The 20,768-nt window shown below is 53.7% G+C and overlaps 1 protein-coding gene across 2 annotated transcripts in view; it reads left to right on the top strand.

Annotated features, from left to right (window-relative positions):
- Positions 1-9,018: 9,018 nt before the first annotated feature.
- The window catches only part of PCSK6 (proprotein convertase subtilisin/kexin type 6), a 182,365-nt gene continuing 170,615 nt past the window's right edge, over positions 9,019-20,768 (top strand). The window contains exon 1 of one of the 2 annotated variants that reach the window (XM_047736488.1): positions 9,019-9,399. In XM_047736488.1, coding sequence (XP_047592444.1) covers positions 9,118-9,399 — 282 coding nt within the window. In that variant the 5' untranslated portion in view covers positions 9,019-9,117. The remainder of the gene's footprint in view (positions 9,400-20,768) is intronic. The other variant, XM_047736489.1, reaches the window with a different exon arrangement.

Genomic DNA, 20,768 nt, shown 5'->3' with positions numbered 1-20,768 from the left:
GAGCGCTGGCGCGTGGGAGGGGTACTTTCGGTTAAGGAAAGCTTCACAGAGGAGGGGACCTGTGGGGTAGGCCTGTGAGCACGAGTGTGTGGACAGCCAAGAAAGGCATGCCCAGGGAGGAATTGGTGAAAGCCAAGCCGCCCGGGCCTGAATGGCTAGTTAGCTGGGAACAGCGTTTGGCCCCATGGCAGGGCAGGAAGAGCAAGAAACATAGCACTGGCTGGCGAAGGCACCAGGGCTGTGTCCCTGACTTTGGGCTCCACCCTGTTGGTGGCGAAGACTTGAAACGGTCGAAGGGAACTAAGCCTCGAGTCAGTGGGTTGGGGGAACCACAGGCTGGAGCCAGATTCACCAAGTGGGAAGTGATCAATGATAGCCCGGGTGTGTGCCTCGGCAGAGGACCACGGCAGGGATGGGGGCCGTGCGGATGGGGAGGAAGGAGCGGGACGAGATGTCAGAATCAGGAGGAAACCACCGAGGGTCACTGAGGGAAAGGCTCATCTGCAAATGCCACAGGGGACCTTTGAGGGCAGTGTCTGGGCAGGTTGGAGGTGAGGAGGCTGATGTAGGTCGCTCCGGGTTTAAGAGGCCTGAGACGGTGAAGGTGTTGAGGCAACAGATAAAGATGTGGGAGCCAAGATGTGGCCCTCTGAAGACAGAGAAAGGCTGCAGACAGAGGTTTGAGAACCTCTGAGGAGAGGCTGGTTGGAGCAGTGGGAGCATTCCTCTGCACCTTCCACTCTTCTTGGGATCAAGTCCAAGTTCTTTCTTTTTTAAGATTTTTAAAAATTTATTTGAAAGAGAGAGAGAACATGAGAAGGGTGTACTGTCAGAGGGAGAAGCAGACTCCTCACTGAGCAGGGAGCCTGATGCGGGACTTGATCCCGGGACTCTAGGATCAAGACCTGAGCTGAAGGCAGATGCTTAACCAACTGAGCCATCCAGACACCCCTAAGTCCAAGTTCTTGCTGGGGTTGATGAACGGTTACAGCCTAGCCTCTGGCTGTCCTTCCTGTCCCCTCTTATTCCATCCCCTCTGCCTCGCTAGGTTTTCCACCACAACACTTTCCTCCAGCCTCAAGGCCTTTGCACACACCGGTCCCACTGTCGAGTGCCCTGCAGGGAGATGGGTAAACACCTGGGTAACCCAGCTAGGGATGGGGGAGACTGAGCTAATCTCAACTTCTCTCTCGCCGGTGTCACCAATTTCCTTCCTGCGAGTAATTGGTGTGGTTTCTAGTTTCCCACTTAGACCTGACTGATGGACCACTCCTCTGGATAGTTACTATTTCTTCAAGCTCAGCTTAAAAGTCACCTCCGTCAGGAAGTCTGAACCTCCTAGTTCTGTGCTCTTCTAGGATCTGAAGACCCCACAGGGCGTGGTGGGGGGAGACCATAGGAGAGCTTGGGGGCTTCATAAGGACTTCGATTTTGCTCTGCATGAGACTAGAGGCCTTGGGAGAACTCTGAGCCAAGAAGCCGCCTATATGACCTTGGTTTTGATGTGATCCTTTCATGTGTTGACACGAGTTTCAAGGGGGCAAGGGAAGAATAGGGGGGCATTTTAGGAGGCTACTGTGTTCCTCCAGGTGAGGGACGAGAGTGGTAGTGGTGGAAGTGGTGACAAGGGGTCAGACTTGCCTTGGATTGCCAATGTAGAAACCACCAGATTCATGGACAGCCCAGGAGCGAGCGTGAGTGGAGGGGTCAAGGAGGCCCATAGGCTTTGGAGCGGCCCTTCACTGCAATGGGGGAAAAGTGGGCATGGGGTGGGGCAGGGAAGATCAGGAGCTCAGTTTTTGTGATGTGCCTTAGCTACCCTAGTGGAGAAGTGGTAGGCTCTCTGGAGCTCAGGAACAAGGTCCAAGCCAGGGACACGTGATGGGAACCATCAGCATGTTAACAGGTACCCTCGGTTACGGGAATGGTGAACATCGCCAGGGGAGTGACAGTCGAGGAGAGAGAAACTGGAGAACTGGGGCTGGGGCACTGGAGGCTAAGAAGGAAAAGTTCTTGGGGACTGGGAGGGACAGCCACTGAGCTGGGGAGGCGTGTGTCCTGGGGGCCGCAGGAGGAATGCTTGAGGGACAAGAGGTGCTCCACCTGCCAAATGCTGCTGGAGGGACTCCTAGGACAAGGACTCAGAACGGTCCCCTGGATTTAGCAGCTCCAGGAGTTGGTGACAGTGACAGCGCGTGGGGGTGTGACCTGATTGAAGTGAGTTTGAAACAGGGAGTTACAGGAGCAGAGACAGCGGGTGAAGGCAACTGTTTTGAGCATTTTGTTTTGCTATGAAGGGAAGACAGGAAATTGAAGGGTAGCTTCCATTTTTTTTCCAAGGTTTTTTTATTTTTTGAAAAATTTTTTAAAGATGGGTGGAATAGGGGCACCTGGGTGGCTCAGTAGGTTAAAGCCTCTGCCTTCGGCTCAGGCCATGATCCCAGAGTCCTGGGATCGAGCCCCGCATCGGCTTCTCTGCTCGGCAAGGAGCCTGCTTCTCTCTCTCCCTCTGCCTGCCTCTCTGCCTACTTGTGATCTCTGTCTGTCAAATAAATAAATAAAATCTTTAAAAAAAATAAATAAAGATGGGTGGAATAATAGCATATTTGTTATGAAATAGAGATAATTCAGAGGGAGAACCTTGGCCAAGAGAAGTGTACAGAGATAATTCAGCAGTTGGCGCAGGGGTGTCCCATCTGGTGAGATGGGGTGGGGTCAGGCAAGATGGGAGTAGAGGTGCTCCCCAGGAGTAGGGTGTGCCCACCTACAGTGAGGGTGGGGACGGGGGGGGGGGGGGGGCGAGGCAGAGCCACAGGGCTGGTGCGCAGGGGTGGGGTGGGGTGGGGTGGGGTGGGGAGGTGTCTCCTTGGAAAGAGCTAAGAAGGAAGGAAGCAAGAGAGGAGGGCGAGGACGGGTGGGAAACGCAGAAAGGAGGTAGAAAGAGCCATTGAGAATGGGGGGGTGGGGGTTTTCAGCATCACTGTAGAGGTGTGCAATGAGGAATGTCTGGGGAGATCCTGGCAGGTTTTATTTTTTTCCCCAATGGCTGTTGGTTAATTGATTGCCCCTGTGGGTGCAGCTGCTGAGTCAAGAGGGAGCTGGGTCCAGGGTGACACTCAAGTGAAGACCAAAGTGACGTTTTCTAGGACTTCACCTGAGAAGGAAAAAGGTGAGGAAGAGAGATGGCACGAAGGGGCAAGATGGTGATGGTGCCTTTGCAGGGTGAGAAGCTCCAGTAAATATGCCGCTGAGGGAAAGATCTGGAGAGAGGAAAGAAGGAACAGGTCAGGAGTGTGGGCAACCAGCAGAACAAGATCCCACAGAGGGAGGGATGCCCTGAGGACCAGGCAACAGGGGAGGCGTGGCTTTGAAGAGGCGCAGGAGGGCAGAAAAGTAACCCATGTTTGTGCCTCCTGGCCTTTGTTTCCTTGGAGGAAGAGAGAAGCTGGAGGGTGGGATCTACCCTCCAGGGAGGGGAACGTCCCAGGAAGAATCCCCACAGCCAATTCTGCCGCCCTCTCCAGCCAGGCGTTTATGTCCCCTGGGAGGCACTCTCCCCACTTTCTATTTCTACACCCCAGTTCCCAAAATGATTCCTGTCGAGAAAGGACTCATGTCTAGCTCTTCTTCTCCCTGGCCTGTGACTGCAAACCCCTGACTCCCACCTCATCTTCTGCCTCGCTCCATTTGCCGTGACTATGAAGGGAGCCAACTTCTAATTTATTCTCACCCGGGAAGAGTACTTAGGCAATGAATCCGAAATTCAGCCTGGAGTCGGAGTGACGTCTTCACAGACGAGTAAGATGTATAGCCTGCTGCTGGTGTGCCAGACTTGGGTAAAGGGCAGTGTGGTCCTGAGGCTGAGCTTGGCACAAGGGTGGGGGGCTGGTTTTGGGGCAGCCCCCACTTCCTTGGGGCAGCCCCCACTTCCTTCCTTCTCTCTCTTCTCTCAATAAATATTCATTTGTGGTCCACCCTGTGCCAGCAGGATCTATAGGAAGGTGATGTAATAGAAGCAGAGAAGGAGATGGTAGAACCTGCCGGGTGCCCACCTGCCTTCCTAGTGCCGCCTCTTGCAAACAGATCTCTGGTGTTGCTCACTCCAGGTAGTAATGTTTCCATAGGAGAAAAAACCAAGACCCCTACAAACCAACCTGGGTAAGCCATTCATGTGGTCAATGATGACTTGGCCCATGGGATAGGCTTGTGACCCAGTTCTGATCAGTAGAGCCAGAGGAGAAATGAGCCAGGTGTCCTGCCTTTCCTTCCTTGGATGCTATCTTGAGAGGATAGTGTTCCAGTCTGAGGGAGTGATTTAGGCACAGGAGGAGAAAGCCAGGCAAAATACAGAAAAGCTATCCTTTTTTTTTTTTTTTAATTAAAGAGAGTATTTATTTATTTGACAGACAGCGCACGTGCATGTGCAGACAAGCAGGGGGAGTGGGAGAGGGACAAACATGTTCCCCACCGATGCGGGGCTGGATCCCAGGATCCCAAGATCATGACCTGAGCTGAAGGCAGACACTTAACCCACTGAGACACCCGGGCACAAACATGTTCCCCACTGAGTGGGGAGCCCGATGCGGGGCTAGATCCCAGGATCCCAGATCACGACCTGAGCTGAAGGCAGACACTTAACCCACTGAGACACCCGGGCACCCCCAGAAAAGCTATCTTGAGCCCTGACATCACTGAGCTGCTGAATTAACAACATAGGTTCCACCTATCACCAAATTCCACCTTTACTGTCCATGCTCCTTTTACTTGGGTATTCTAGCACTTAAAACCAAAGACATTCTAACTGCTGCACAGAGGAGGAAATAAACAATTGTAATTTACTATCACACGTGGCTCTGGGCCTCCTGGAAGCCATGGCAAAAAGGGAAACTAGATAAATTGCAAAGTTCTCGTTAGTAGTTGGGAAGAGCTTGTCAGGGAGTTTCTGCTTTTTTGCTCCTAAATTCCTTGTTTGACACTAAATTTCCACGTGGGAGTTTATGAAAGGAACACTAAGATACATAATTGCGAGATAATTGTTTTGCAGGAGAGGCAGTTTTTACAAGGCTCTTTCTTAAGACAATGAGGATCTAGATATAAAGGGAAAGTCTAACCAGAGAGGCAAAGACTGGGTGGGAGTGGAGTGGGCTTTGCACTGCTCCATTCCCTTCCCCACCTTGGATAGTCAAACAACTACACCCCTCCCTTCCCCGCTCCCCACCCCAATGAGAGGAGTAGAGTCCAACATGAATCAGAGCCCACACTGAGGAGACTGACTAGATCTATGGGCATTAACACAGAATGGGAGGCAGAGCACCGAGAAGGAAGGAGAAGGGGAAGACCCCTGACCCACCACTCAGAGGGAGCAGCTGCGGGTGGGATTTGGGATGGATGAAAAGGAGAGAAAAGAGGAAGTGTGAACATAAGAAAGTGCAATCAGGGGGGCACCCTGGGTTTCCAGAAACTCAGGATCGGGGAACAGTTTCTCGGGGACTGGGGTGAAGGGGCAGGAGGTAAGGAGAACTCTGATCTTTCCTAGGCCCTCCCTCATCCAGGATGTTAAAATTTGAGAAAATATGCAACCAGGCATGGCTCAAGGTTGGAACGTTTCCACACCCACACGTGAATCCCACGGAGGAACACAGAGGAACAGAGCGTGCAGCCTTGCCCACTTCATCCTGCTCACTCTGGGGCTCCTGGTGGCCAGCAGCAGCATGGTCCCCACTGTCATAACTGTTGAGGCTGGGCCAGGGGCTCTGTATGCATCAGCTCCTGTGGGCCTCCCAGGGCCTGGCCCCGGGACGGCACCATGACTGCCGTTTCCAGCAGAAGATACTGGAGCAATGAGCCTGAGGTGGCCCATGACTTGCAGTGAGGCTAAGCTTTGAGTGCAGGCTCTTCTCCAATATCCTGAAGGTGGTGCCCATCCAACGTTCTTCGAGGGAGCCCCCCCGCCCCGCCCCCACCTGGCCCACTGGACCAAGCACAGCTCCAAAATGCAATTTCTCAGTAAAGCATTTGTGGCTTAAACAGATGCAACTTCTGCATCGAATTTCTGTTTCAATGCACTCCAGGAGGCTGTGTGATGCCTTGAGCTGCCCAACGGTCCTGGCAGCGTGGGGCGTTCCTTGGCCCAGCCGTGTAATTCTGTACTTGCTCTGAAGGTGTCAAGTGTGGGTCCAGGAACACAGAATTCAATAAGATCTTCCTAGTGATGACCCCCTCCCTCCTCTTGTCCGATTGAGGAAGATTCTAGTATAAATACCACATCTCTGTATTAGCATTTTCTAAAACTTCTGAAATGGGGAGGGGGGCGTGCCTGAGTGGCTTAGTCTGCCTTCAGCCCAGGTCATGATCTCCGGCTCCTGGGATCCAGCCCTGAGTCAGGCTCCCTGCTCAGTGGGGAGTCTGCTTCTCCCTCTTCCTGTCCCTCTCCCCACTCTCTCTCTTTCTCAAATAAATAAATAAAATAATCTTTAAAAAACCTTCTGAAATATGACCAGACTCCAATCACCTTTCTGGTCCATGTCTTGCCCTCTCCAGGACTTCTGACCTGAGGGGATCAGCCCCTCACCCCCATGGACTCTGGCCCCTCCCCCAAGCTGTGGGACCCTCAAGGGCCATCTGGAGAGCAGGAGTGTCAAGTGAGGAGGAAATCCCCCTCCCAGCAGGAAAACCAGCCAGCTTTATTATGGATCCTATCACAGTGCAAGTGCTGGTACTTCTGTGACTGAGCTAATCCTGTCACCACGTAAAATCAATAGGAAACCCACAAGAGGTGATTTGATTTAGGATGTTCATTTTGGGAAGCTGGTCTTCCTATAACGCTGAAGCCAAGACAGTTGCCTGGGCACTTCCACAATAAATGCAAAGTTTAGCCTGAAAGGACCAGATCGGTTAATAAAATAAATTCAGATCCTACCAAATCAAAATTCAGATGCATTTTAGGCTCCTCGGTTCAGTGGGCTGAATCCCTTAATCTACTGAATTATTATGGAAAAACCCTTATCTCTGCCTGTCAAAATCACTGCTGTCTTGGGGGGTACCCTCTTGGGAAGGACGAGTTGCTTCACAATAGCTAAGATTATGTGCAGTGTACCATTATTTTGAAGACGGCCACAGACTTGAGGAAGTACAACACAGGATCACAGGATATGGGACAGAGCCAAGACACAGTCCAGGTGACAGGGGCCAGAAAGGTGACAGGGGGTGCCCAGATGTGTTGCTGGTAAGTTACAGAGTGAGGCTTCTAATCTAGCCCCCTGACTCAGTCCAGTGTCCCTTCTCTGTGGTCAGGTAGGGTGACCTCAGGAAGAGACAGGCTGAGGGTTCAGAATACGTGTCTGCCGGATAGGGGTGATGTGATCTCCTCCAGACAGCCTCGTTTACCCCAGGGCCTGCTGTTTCTTCAGTGGGTAGGGGCGGGCATGTGTCTACGGATGCAAGGGGCTTGCGTTTTGCAGTGTGGGGCAGGCCTCAAGTGTCTGCCCAGGGAGCTGACCCCACTTGGCCAGGTGAAGGAAGGTGAGAGAAATTGCATCTAGGGCAGAAAAGAGGAAAACGTGTGGGAAATCAATCCCCAGATTCCAAGAGGGGCCCCTGGTAGGAGCCCTTGTGAATAAGGATTTGGCTTGTCCCTGTTGGGCCTCCCACCACACCTCCCGTTCTCCCACCTCCATTCAGGGTGACTCACGCCTGCAGAAAGGATGAATCATGTGGGTTACGAAACCCAAGGGCTCCTGAGAGGGAGGCTGGAAAGGACCTGGGGAAGCCACCTCCAGGGATCCTGCTGTCTCCCCACCCCTCCTGCCCCTAGCCCAAGATCTGTGTGCCCTGTGAGCTCTATACAGGAATTTCTTCTAGACACTAATATCAGATCAGTGATTTTGCCTTCCCACCTCAAGGCCTCCTGGGCCCATGTTTTGTTTCCTCTCCTGAATTAATTGGGGTAAAGGCTTGCTTTCCCCATGAGGTCAGTTAGGACCGACCGTTCCTAAAAGTAATGGGAGAAGAAATCCTGAAGGGGTGCTCTCCTCTCACCATTTGCTCCTTCACGGTGTGAACATTTCTGTAATTCTCCAGGGTGCACCAAATAATTAGCTAGTGCCTTCTAGGCTGCTCCCAGCAGCAGGGGCAAGGATGATTCAACTCACTTTCCCACTGACTGGTCCCAGTTCCGTGGGAGCTTTTAAGAGTCTGCACAAGTGAACACCTACCATGTGGCGGGCCGTGAGCTCGTAAACACAAACGTTTATGGGCAGCCTATGGCGTGGCAAGAGCTCCTGTCATCCTCAAAACAGCCCGGGGTAGATCCTATTGTCATCCCCATTTCCAGGTGGAGCCCCGCTGTCAACAAGGACAGCAACGTGCCCGAGATCACGCAGAACGAAGTGGACAGCTTGGGGATTCACCTGTACCCCCTGCTTCCCAAGGTGGTCTGGAGCCTCGGAGCTGCACCCGTGGGTTTCTCCTGCGCGCTCACTGAACCCGATTCATCTGCCAGCGGTCTCGCCCCAGTTAACGTGCCTGTTCAGTCAGGCCTCCTCCGCCGGGACCGGGCCATGACTCTCCCTTTCCGCGCGGTTTTTCTCTCTTAGAACCCAGAGCCCTTGCAAGCCCACCATCTCACCGCGGGATGAGCAAACCCACCCTTAGAGGAGATTAAACTCGACCTGGAGAATGAGGCCTCCAGGATGCCCGACGGGTGGGAGGGCGCTGGGGCCTCGGCCCACCAGTCTGGACTCACCTGAGCTGCCCCGGCGGCCCTCGGGGCTCCCGGTAGAACGCGCAGGGCCAAGGCCGCCTCTCGGGGCCGCCCCGGTCTGTCTGTCCCGAGAGCCCCAAAAGTCCGCGAGAAGTTCCCCGGTGGGGGGCGTTCCGGGGCCGCCCGCGCCGCCCGGCCCGCGGCTTGCGCCCATCCCGGTGCGGGCCGCACGAGCGCGGGCCCAGGGGCGCCACCCGGCCGCGCGGGCGGGAACGCGCCGCGGCCCGCCTCCTCCTCCCTCGCTCCCGCCCGCAGCGGCGGCGGCGGCGCTTCCCCGCCGCGGAGCGGCTTTAAAAGGCGGCACCCCACCCCCCGGCGCACTCGCCGCTCGGGCGCCGCGCGAGCCTGCCGCTGCCATGCCTCCGCGCGCGCCGCCTGCGCCCGGGCCCCGGCCGCCGCCCCGGGCCGCCGCCGCCACCGCCGAGGACGCGGACGCGGGGGGCGCCGGCGGGTCCGGGCTCCGGTCGCTCGCGCCGCGCCCCTGGCGCTGGCTGCTGCTGCTCGCGCTGCCCGCCGCCTGCTCCGCGCCGCCGCCGCCGCGCCCCGTCTACACCAACCACTGGGCAGTGCAAGTGCTGGGCGGCCCGGCCGAGGCGGACCGCGTGGCCGCGGAGCACGGCTACCTCAACTTGGGCCAGGTGAGTGCGGCCGGCCCCGAGCGCCCAAAACTTTCCCGGCCGCCGGTGGGCACGGCGCGAGGGGGCGCCTCCTTCCGGCTCGCGGCCGCGCGCGGGCAGGGGTCCCGAACGGCCCGGCCCGCGCGGTCGGGGGGCGGCCGGGGCGCCCTGCGTGGAGTCGCCGGGGGATGCAGCGCCCGGGACGCTCGGCGGGGCCCACCGGGCGGCCCGCGGGGTTGGGGGGGCGCCCGCGCAGGCCTGGCGCGCCCGGAGGGGCAGTTCCGAGGGCCGAGCGGCCCGGCGCGGGCACCTGCCCGGCGCGGCGGGAGAGGGAGCCGGTCTCGGGCGCCGCGCTCTGCCCGCGGGCGCTGTCCTCAGTGCCCACCAAGCTCTTCTTGGCCTCGGAGCTCCGGCTCCGCTGCGCCCGGCCCGCGGGTCTCGACGGGCTGCGCGGGGCTCCGGACCCAGAGCGCACGCCACGGCGTCCCGCCGCGACTCGGCGGTGACAGGCGCATGGCCCGGAGTCTCGGGGCCGTGGGCTTCTTCGGTGTCCGCGGATCACGGAGGGGAGGGAGGGCGGCTAGGTGCTGGAATCTGGAAGCAACCGTCGTTGGCTTTGCCAGCGGCTTAGGATTCTGCAACCTCACAGGGGGCTGGAGGCAGGAGCTCCTGCGTTGCCAGGCTCCTGGAATTTGCTTTGTTTTTAGGCTTCTGTGGCTGTTCCAATGATAGCTCTCTACAAACTAGCTGTATGACCTTAGGCAAGTCACTTCCCCATCTTCTTCATCTGTAGGGGCGGTGTCAGTGTGTACCCGCCACAGTTTTGGGGAAGATCCAGTATTGGCTGGCAGCACAACCCCAGGCCAGGGCTTGACCCCATCAGTGAGCCCAGAGTCCTCCCACGACCTGGGCTTTCGCTATGACTGGGTTAGCAAAAGAGGACAAGCCCTGGGCAGGAAGGTGGCATAACTCCAAAGGACCCTTGAGGCAGATCCCTTTCCCCTGCCCCAACCCTGCAGAGTGACCGTGGGGCAAGGGGTTGGTTTACGGCTGATGGAGGGGCTGCCGGGGACCAAAGCGTGCTGTCCCACCAGGGGACCTTTCAGCGCAGTTAACCAATCTCTTACATACTATACGCTCAGAGGATCAAGCGAAACGACAGGGAAGCACCAGCTCATAACTCAAGCTGTAATGCCAGGCAGTGTTAAATTTAGTTTCATCATTATCCGTGACAGAAGCCAGCAAAGTGTGGTGTGGCTCTAATGTAAATGACATTTCTTCTGCATCCTAAGTCTCACACAGACGTGCTAATGTGAGATGTGTGGCCTTTTGGAAAAGTAGATTTCTGCTGCTTGCTCTGTACTTCACGTGGTGGGTCCGAGTGTGTCTGGGAGAATGCCGTCCTGTCTTTTGTGTAGCTTCATCTGTCCATCTGTATGCACTGCTCAGGTGTCTGCGAGCGTCCTGTGATTGGAGTTTTTGCCTTTGGGCAGCACTGGCTTCGTTTCTCCCCGTGGTTCCGAAATCTCCCTGGGTGATGTTCCAGACTGAGGAAAGTGGTCCTCAGGTTTCCATCCCCATTCATGGCTAAGCACCCCCCCCCCCCCCGCCCCGCCAGCTCCTGCTACACCTCACTGCTCAGCCCAGGTGGCCTGGTAATTTGTCTTCAGCTAAAAGTGACTCTTCAACTGCACGGTAAATTACAAAGGGCCTCCCAGACGTTTCCACGAGAGCCACACACGCAATAGATTCTCCCTCGCCGTTCCTGTCCACCAGCATCAGAAATGCCAGGGCTTTGAAACAACTTCTGTCAGAGTTGAATTTCGTAGGCAAAGTCTGCTGTTCTCATTTTGCCTGTGGGGCAGGTTCCTTCAGGTGTGTGCCTGCCCCGATCTGGGACATTATGGGGGAGTCTCTCCAGGTCTTGCCAGCTCTGTCCAGGGCAGCTGCAGGGTGGACCGCACACAGCCTGGTCAACTCAGCCTGGAAGGTGGGGGGCTGGGGTGGGGATGCCACTATGGAGACCTTTGCAAACGGAGGGGATTTGTTGGTTCGGGATCCTGGCTGTCTCCAAGGCGTGTGTGTGTGTGTGTGTGTGTGTGTGTGTGAGAGAGAGAGAGAGAGAGAGAGAGAGAGAGAGAGAGATTACTCAAGGAGCACCTAATATTCTTTATTCCCAAACCAGCTTTTCTCCCTCCCTCCCCCCAAGTGAACTACTAATGTGGAAAAGGCCTGGAGCATTCTACCCTCTACCTACTCAATAAGAACTCTTTAAAAACCTTATTTGCCTTTTTCAGGCAGGAGAATTTGTGACTCAAAAATAAGATGTAGATATTATTAGCTTTGATTTATGGATAAGCAGACTGAGGGGAAGCAAGGCATGGAAGCTGTTTGTGTCTACACAGAGTGTGTCGCCTCTGACAATTATGCTCCCTGCTCTTTGTCTCCTGCTACATTCTCTGGTCTAAGTGTCCTTTGTGTGACTCTTTCCCCAAACCCTTAATGGGCAATTAGTGTTATGCCCAGTACCTGCCCTGACTCACAGCCCTGCTTTTCTCCTGGGTCTTTGCGAAGCTCTAACTTCTGGCTCAAATGTTTTACCCCCTCTCATGCAACTAATAACCCGATTCCGTGTTATTTTACATGGTGCAAAGGTAATTGAGATGGTTATTCAGGTGAAAGGTTATTCACCTTTCTTGAACATGGAAGCCTTTCAGATTGATGGTGGCTCTGGATCTTCTCCTTTGAAAAATGTGCATCGTCAGGAACCAGACAAACTAACCTCTTTTTTACTTCTTTATTCATCATGATAGTTGAGGTCCTAGGTAATATACCACAATGGAAAAGAAAGGAAGGAAGGAAAGAAGGAAGGAAAGTTTGGAAGAGTCAAATGTCGTTTACTGATAGATGGCATAACTATGTGGATAATCCAAGAGAACCTAGAGACTATTATAAGTAGTCAGAGAATTGAGCAGGATGCTTGATAACAGTAGCAACCTATCCAAGAGCAGCATTCGAGAAGAGAAAAGAAATGATAATACGCTCTAGCATAAAAGCTGTTAGAAACCTAGGAATACGTTTTTGAAAAAATGAAACTTACCAGGAGATTTTAAAATATTTGAACGATGTATTGAAGAAGTGGTCTGAATAATGGAGGGATAAGCTATGTTCCTGGACAGGAGGACTGATTATCACATGCCCCTCCCCCCCATTAATCTCTAAATTCAGCGTAACTTAGTTGACGTGCCAACAGGGTTTTCTATGGGATATGAAATCACACAAACGTATCCTGAAATTCACATGGAAGAGTAAGTTCCCAGAATCCCTGTGACAACTCTGAGAAGGGAGGAAAGGGAGGGGAGTGTATTCTGCCAGAGATCAAAACTTCCCATGAAGCTGGGGTGATTGTGACAGTTGGACGTTGGCCCTGGGGATGGTTCCTTGCAACAGTGGTGAATCAGCTCAAACCCAGGCAGGTGTGGGAGCTTGTATGTGCGAACAGAACTGTTACAGATGGATGGGGAAGGGTAGGCATTTCAGTCAATGGCACCGAGAGAATTGAATCTGGAAAATAATCATATCCTGACCTCACCTCACACTACCCAACAGTAAATGCCAGCTAGAAATAACTAGAGTGGAATACCTTCATGGCTTTGGGGGCAGGAAAGGATTTCTTAAACAAAACACAGAAAGAACAAATAAAGGAAGAGATTGAGCCATAAAGAGTTCTGTATAACACATCATAACAGGATAAAAGCATGTAATAGACTAGAAAAAGTATTTATGGCTTATGACACACAAGTTAGTGCATAGATTATTTAAAAAGCTATATATCAGGGCACCTGGGTGACTGTCAGTTAAGCATCTTCCTTCAGCTCAGGTCATGATCCCAGGGTCCTGGGATTGAGTCCCGAATCGGGCTCCAGTCCCATATCAGGCTCCCTGATCAGGTGGGCGTCTGCTTCTCCCTCTCCCTCTGCCCCTCTATACCACCCCCACCCTGGCTTGTGCTCTCTCTCTCAAATAAATAAAATAAAAAGCAATCAAATCAATAAGTAAAAGAGAAACGCCAGGTAGAAAAGTGGAGAAGTATATGCATAGGGAGTTCAGTGCTCTGTCTGAAGCACCCACCTCAAGTTCAGGTTAGTAGTAGCCTCTTGGTGGGGTGGGGTGGGGTGGGGTGGGCTGGGGAGCAGAAACCAGGAGAGGGAAGTCAAGTGGCCAGTAAACTCGAGAAAAGCCACTCAGCCTCCCTGGAGGGATGGGAACAACACGACGTGGGGCAGTAAGGAGGGAGACTGCTTCATGCCATCGGGTTGGCAGATGCAGAGAGGTGTTTGTTTCTAGCGCTGGCGAGGACGTGGAGCCCACGGAGCTTCCGGGTGCTGCTGATAGAAGTGGATATTGGGAGAACCGCCTCGGAGCGCAGGGGGCACCTGGCAGTGAGGTAGAATTCTATCGGCGGGTCCACCTCTGGGCTTCCGCTAGAGAGATGAGCTTGAGCTAGGACTCAGGGAGCCCTGCAGAGTGCTATCCCAGAGGCACTTTTTAAATGAAGGGAAACACAGCCTTCTGTCAGTAGAAGAATGGAGAACGAAATCAAAACAGTCCCACGATGGAACGCCATGCAGTAGTCGGAAAGGCATATATTGGATACGTGTCTACGTAGATAAATCGCAAAAATGATGGCGAGTGGAGAGGCGCATCGCAGATGCATGGTGCGGGGTATTTATGGAAACTACAAAACACACTAAGTGGTGGGAATGCAAGTTGGTGCAGCCACTTTGGAAAACAGTGTGGAGGTTCCTTAAGGAACTAAAAATAGAGCTTCCCTATGACCCTGCAATTGCACTATTGGGTATTTACCCCAAACATACAGATGTAGTGAAAAGAAGGGCCATCTGTACCCCAATGTTCATAGCAGCAATGGCCACAATTGCCAGACTGTGGAAAGAACCAAGATGCCCTTCAACGGATGAATGGATAAGGAAGATGTGGTCCATATGTACGATGGAATATTACGTAGCCATCAGAAAGGATGAATACCCAACTTTTGTATCAACATAGACAGGACTGGAGGAGATTATGTTGAGTGAAATAAGTCAAGCGGAGAGAGTCAATTATCATATGGTTTCATTTACTTGTGGAGCATAAGGAATAACATGGAGGACATGTGGAGATGGAGAGGAGAAGAGAGTTAGGGGAAATCTGAGGGGGAGAAGAGCCATGAGAGACTGTGGACTCTGAGAGACAAACTGAGGGTTTTGGAGGGGAGGGGGATGGAGGGTTGGGTGAGCCTGGTGGTGGGTATTAAGGAGGGCGCGTAGTGCATGGAGTACTGGGTGTGGTGCATAAACAATGAATGCTGGAACACTGAAAAAATAAAGTTAAATTTAAAAAATAAATAACCGACTAAGTACTTCTGTCTTATTTATGAATGCTTACGCATGTAGGAAGCATCCACATCAAATTCAGGTTAGTGGTAGCCTCTAAGAAGGGAGGGCTGGGGAGGGAACTGGGAAAGGAAGGAAGAAACTTGATCTGCAGCATTTTAAGTCTTAATATACATATATGGGTACTTACATCTGTGTATGTAACATACAAATTATATACATAATTGTGTCTAACCATTTGGTGCTTTTCTATCTGAAAGTGATATGTACATATGTATATATATATTATATAGTGATATGTACACATGTATGCAGATATGCATTATATATGCACACACACATATATACATACACATGTACGTGTATATGTAGGTACACATGACACGTGCAAGGGGAAGAAGAGAAAAGAAAAATGCACATCATATGTACCCGTCATGGCATTCCTGGATTGTGTAAAGCCTGTCTGTGGGGGCACACGTGCCTGTGGGCCTGGCTCAGACCTCCCGAGCTGGGGCCGTCCGCTTGTCAAGCAATTCATGACCTGGAGAACCAAAAGGCCTGGCTCGGATCACAGGGCTCTTTGGACAGAGCCAGACCCAGAGCGCTGGAACCGTGGTGGCCCACCAGGCTTCTTTCTCCTGCAAAGCATCTTGGGGCGCACGTGGCCCTCACTGCAACCTGTGCACCTCACAGCCTTTGACACTGATGACTCCAAGAAGAGACAGGCTGTCTACTTCTTGTCCAACAAGACGTCCTCACAAACCAAATCACGACATCTCAGCATCTGTAGCTTTCGGAAGTGATGTTTATCTCAAAAGTGGCGCTGCGACACCGTCTTTCCCTTGCATTTTTGCTTTGCCTGGGGTGTTGAGCTAATTTGTTGGTTCTGAGTCTGAACATAAAAAGGCAGGCTGGCTGCCAGGGCCCCTGAAAGATCTAAGAGCCTGAAATGATTTTGAACTTGCCTTAAATAGTTTTGCTTAAAATAGCTACCCAGTGGGACATACCTGACCCAGAATTTCAGGTGGGCCTGAGTAATTCCCTTGTCAGCAGAGGAACATTGTCATGCCGCAGACAGCTTGTTCTTACGATTAAAAAACAACAAAACAAAAACGAAGCAGAAGCCAGGTGTGAAAATCGCGGGGCAGGATTCTTCCGACCCGAGTGTTAGGAGCTCGAGGTGGACAAGGGGAGGCCCAGAATAGCAGTCACCTGTGACCTAGTTATCTGGTTTTGATTTTCATTGTGAGGTTGCCTTGCCTGTACTCTCTGAGCCAGGAGTCCTGTGCCTGGCTGGTGTGGGAGTAGAGAGGGAGAGGTTCTGGGTGGGAGGTGGGGGAGTACAGACAAGATTGGGACTGTGAAGCTCGTGGTCTCCCACACTGGCATTGGACATCTTTCTTCAGACGATGACAGTTTTAAGTGGACTGGGCTTTAGGTGAGGGGCCTGCTCTCATAAGCCACTGGGGCTGGAGTTCTGGAAGCTGAGCAACTGTTCGTGGAGCCAGGTGGCAAGGAGGAGACTCAGTCAGGCCAGAGGGGGTGGCCCAGCTTACTGGTCTACTGGAAGAGTTTGGGTTTCTCCAGGCAGAAGCCAAGGAAGGACTCACGTGAGAGACAGAGCTATGGGTTGGGGGAGAGAGCTCCATCCGAGAAGAGCCTGACTGAGGCCTCTGCCTCGCCTTGGGCTTTGGGTGGCAAAAGGGCCACAGAGGACCCTTCGCACACTGGGGAACATCCTGCGCTTTTTTGGGTCTCGGAGCCTCGGAGTGTAGATTTTGCCCCTAAAGTGTAGTTCCTTTGATTTTCCACAGCCCAGGGCGGGTAGCCGACATGTCTCCCTCTCTTTCTCCCAGGGCCTGGCACGTGGACAGCTTCTCAGTCATAGTTATCATAACTGTCTCTCTCTCTTTCTCTCTCTCTCTCCCCCTTCTGGCTCTTGGACTGTGGCTTGGCCTTGGCATTGACCAGAAGCCCTGGCACGTGCTTGTCCCCAAGCCAGCATTTCTTGTGTTAGGTGTTCTCGCTCGTGGAGCGTTGCACCAACCCCGCAGAGAGAGGTCACCGGGCCTGTTGAACCACAAGGAGAGCTCAGGTCTGGTTAGGTTCTGACTTGGGCCCATCACAAACCAGTGACTGACAGGCAAGGGCACAAACCCATCCACTCTGACCCGCCTTCCACGTCATTACCTTTGGCAGATGGCCCTTATCCCTGTTTCTCGGGTAAGTGTAAGCCACCCTGCCAGAAAGCCTTTCAGCAGTCTGCTGCCATTGAGAAAGAACCTATGTGGACCCCACTAGCCAGTTTCTCCTTCTTTCCACCCGGTGCGCACGCGTGCGCGCGCGCGCACACACACACACACACACACACACACACACACACACTGCTGCCCATCTTCATTGTTCTAGCAGTTTTACTGGTGCCGTCTCCTCATTCCATCTCTCCAGGCATCTGGGTGGCTCAGTCAGTTAAGCATCTGCCTTCAGCTCAGGTCATGATCCTGGGGTCCTGGGATCGAGTCCCACATCGGGTTCCCCACTCAGCAGGGGAGTCTGCTTCTCTCTCTCCCTCTTCCTTTGCCCCTTCCCCCACTCATGCTTTCTCGCTGTCTCTCTCTGTTACATAAATAAAAAATTTTTAAAAAGAAAATGAAACTTACACCTCTCCATTTTGGAGGAAAAGAAAAAAATGCCCCAATCCCTCCAGTTCTTTGAGGATGGATGCTACCCTCCCTGGCTCAGACTCCGCATGTGAGCAACTGGACTGGTCACCCCTGGCTGCAGACCTTGTCCTTGCTGTGTGGTCTCTGTCTGCTGAAAGGACCATCTATCCCGGTGCCTGTGCTCCAGACCCGGAAGTCACCTCAGCCTCCCCAGCCCCCACCTCCCCTCGCCTCCTCCTCCATACCTCCCGTCTGGTCTGTACCTCGCCTGTCTCCTGGGTCCCCTGGACAGCTGTCAGGGCCCCCTGCCTTCTTGCTGAGGTTGCCCAGCACAGACTGGGGCCTCTGGCTTCTCTCCCCGGGCTGTCCTGCTGCAGGGCCTCTTTCCACCCTGCCCCCAGCTCCAACTCCGCCAAACCACTTCGTGCTCCTACTTCATTCAGGTTCTTTCTACCTAGGATGACTTTCCCACCCCATGGTTAGCCCCTCGTCCTTGCCGGCCATTGACACCCCGCCCGATTGCCCCAGCCTGTCGCCCTGACGTTGCCTGCTGGTTTGTCTCTTTCTGCCCTGGGCTCTGGGCTTCCCGGCCGAGTCAATCCACCGTCAGGCCTCCAGGCTGCTCTCAAGGATCAGTTCCAGTCCTGCCATTTCTCTGATGGCGGAGGGGTCACTCCAGGATGACCAGAGGACACACACTCATTTACTCAGAATTTGCTCTGTGCTCTCATTGGTGCTGGCCCCTCAGAGATAAGAGACGTGGCAGAGGTGGTGAGCACTGGGGAAGGAGCAAGTTTGCCTCCCACGCCTCCACTCTGGCTGGCTGAGCCATCACCACACACGCTTTTTAAATTTTAATCCCTTTCTTTTTGGGGTCACCTAGCAGACAGGCTTCTCCTGGGTTTGTACTTGTGTTCATGCCTGGGGACGACCCTCTCCATGTGATGCTCTAGTTTGCTTCTAGGTCAGGTCAGTGACACGGGAGCCAGGCTCAGCAGTGGCCCGGAACCCACCATGGCTGCCTCAGACCCGATGGGTCCTGCCATCTCATCAAATCCCAGAACTCCCCGAGGTCCTCGTGCCTCTGCTGTTGGCGGGTTTGGAAGACCCGGTGGTAGGCACAAGGCCCTCTGTCCCGCGGCAAAGAACAGGCCTGAATAGCCATCAGCTGTTGGAAGGGAGCCTCAGGCTCCCTGGGATGGGCTCGGCACTCGGGTTCCCATGGTAACCAGCCCATCAATGCCCTTAGTGTCAAGATGGTACCACTGCTGAGAGGAAGAAACAGTCTCATTGTCTCCCCTTTGGTTGCTTGGGTGCAAACCAGCCATGCCCTCTGCAGGGTCCAGCAGCCTCTGGCCCTACGGGTGGCACCCCACGGGGGCATTTGACTTGCTTGCAGCTTCAGCTTCCTACCCTTGCTTGGGGCCTATGAATGCTGTCACTGGCTGACACCAGTCACTTACAGAGTCCTTGTTGGGCAACTCTGACCTCCTGGTGGGAAGAAACAGCCCAACTGGACCAGGATTCTGCAGCGCTGGGTGACAAGCAGGACTGCATTTGCCACAGGGATGGATAAATCTGTGTCCCACGGTGGTGGGGGTAGGGGGGCGTCTGGAAGGGCCCTTGATTCCCAGGTGCTCTCCCCTTTGTTTCAGAAACTTGTGTCCACACCACTCACAGATGATCTACTGTGTTCAGAGATGATCTACTGTGATGATCTACTATGTTCATTCAACCAGAACCTCCTTCTTGCCCATTGTGGGGGGTATGGGGGGGGTCACACTGGTGATCTTCTCAGGCTCTCCAGGGCACACAGTCTGGACAGAGGGTCAGGCAGGGTTAACCCTCCTGTCAGGGAAGGGCCCGCAGTTCCCTCTGGCTAGGAGAAGGCTCGCCTTTTTCTCATTCTCTGTCCCCCAAGCTGGGAACTGGGACACATCCATGGGCCATGGCCCTGTCCACTCTGGCCTCAACCCAGGACCCTTCCCTTTTGCCAAGTGTTCCAGCCACTCCTTCGCCATTCTGGAAATGTTCCCTATACTTTGTTCTTTCTTTTGCACCTGCTGTTTGCTGCGGTCGTTCTAACCTAGGTGCCCATTCCCTATATGGTTCACCTGGAAAATGTCGTTCTTCAGAATTAGTTGGAGTGGTGTTTCCTGACCTGTCTGCTGCCTCACAGACCCAAGCACAGTGTTCTAGCCTCTGTGGAGGGTCTCAGCTGGACCTCTGCCACCCACTGCATGCACAGACACGGCCTGGGAGCGTCTCGTGGTCCTCGTCTTTGTTCATCTCTGCCCTTGTCCCACTCACTGCCCCCCACACCACCTCCCAGATACACCTGGTGACTGTGTTTCATTAGAAGGGGTATAACTGAGTCACTGCCTTCCAGCACCTGCAACGCAACTACCACTGGCCAACCCCCCACATCACGGACCCTACCGGTGAGGAAGCAGCGCTCTGATCATCAGCCCAGCGCCTGGGGAGTGACCTACTTGAGCCCACGGAAGCTCCAAGCTGCCTGAGTGACTTACCACAGCTCTAGTAAATTTCAGAACAAGGCTTTCAATTTGGACCACTTCAACTGCAGGCCTTACTCACAGTCAGTGCCCCTGTCCGTGTTAGGAAAGCCTGCAGAGAGCTGGCGGCACTAGTGTGGGCGCTGGAGCTTGAGGTGGGGCTGTCCAGCTCTTAAGCCCAGTCAGATGGAGGGCTGAGCCAGGAGGGGCACCCTGGGGAGGTGTCTGCTGGAGTCCCATCTGGAAGGACCCTCCCTTCTCATCGGGTCTCTGGCCCGGGGCTTCACTTCAAAGGTTTATCTCTGCAGGAGGGAAGGCTGCCCACAGCCTTCTTGACTTTGGAGTCCAGGAGCCTCAAGGGCAGGGAGCTGTCCTTGGACACCCTCACCCAAGCCTGCCAGAGACCCCTGTGTTTCCCACCCTGGGACGAGGTGGGGAACACTGTGCCACCAGACCTCCTATTAGAAGGCTGGAATCCCACAAGGGGAGAAGGGGCTTAGTGAGAGCCCAAGGATATGTAGAGGGTGGCACAGCCCAGTTATAAAACTGTGTCATTCCTTACATTTTCTTGCTAGTATGTAAGGGGAATCCACGTACATAGAATATTTGGGAAACATGAAAAAGAAAAAGAAACCCCCCCCAAATCGTTTATAATCCTCCCCCACAATGATAACCACCATTAATGTTTTGGACTATGTCCTTTCATTACTTTTGTTTTTAAACTGCATATGTGCACGTGTGTGACCGTGTGTGTGCACACGTGTAAGTTTATAAGAGTGTGCAGCTATGTGTGTATGTGTGTGCACACACGCATACAC

The sequence above is a fragment of the Lutra lutra genome, chromosome 7, assembly GCF_902655055.1.
Source record: "Lutra lutra chromosome 7, mLutLut1.2, whole genome shotgun sequence".
Taxonomy (NCBI): Eukaryota; Metazoa; Chordata; class Mammalia; order Carnivora; family Mustelidae; genus Lutra; species Lutra lutra.
This window is presented reverse-complemented; position numbering and strand designations above follow the sequence as displayed.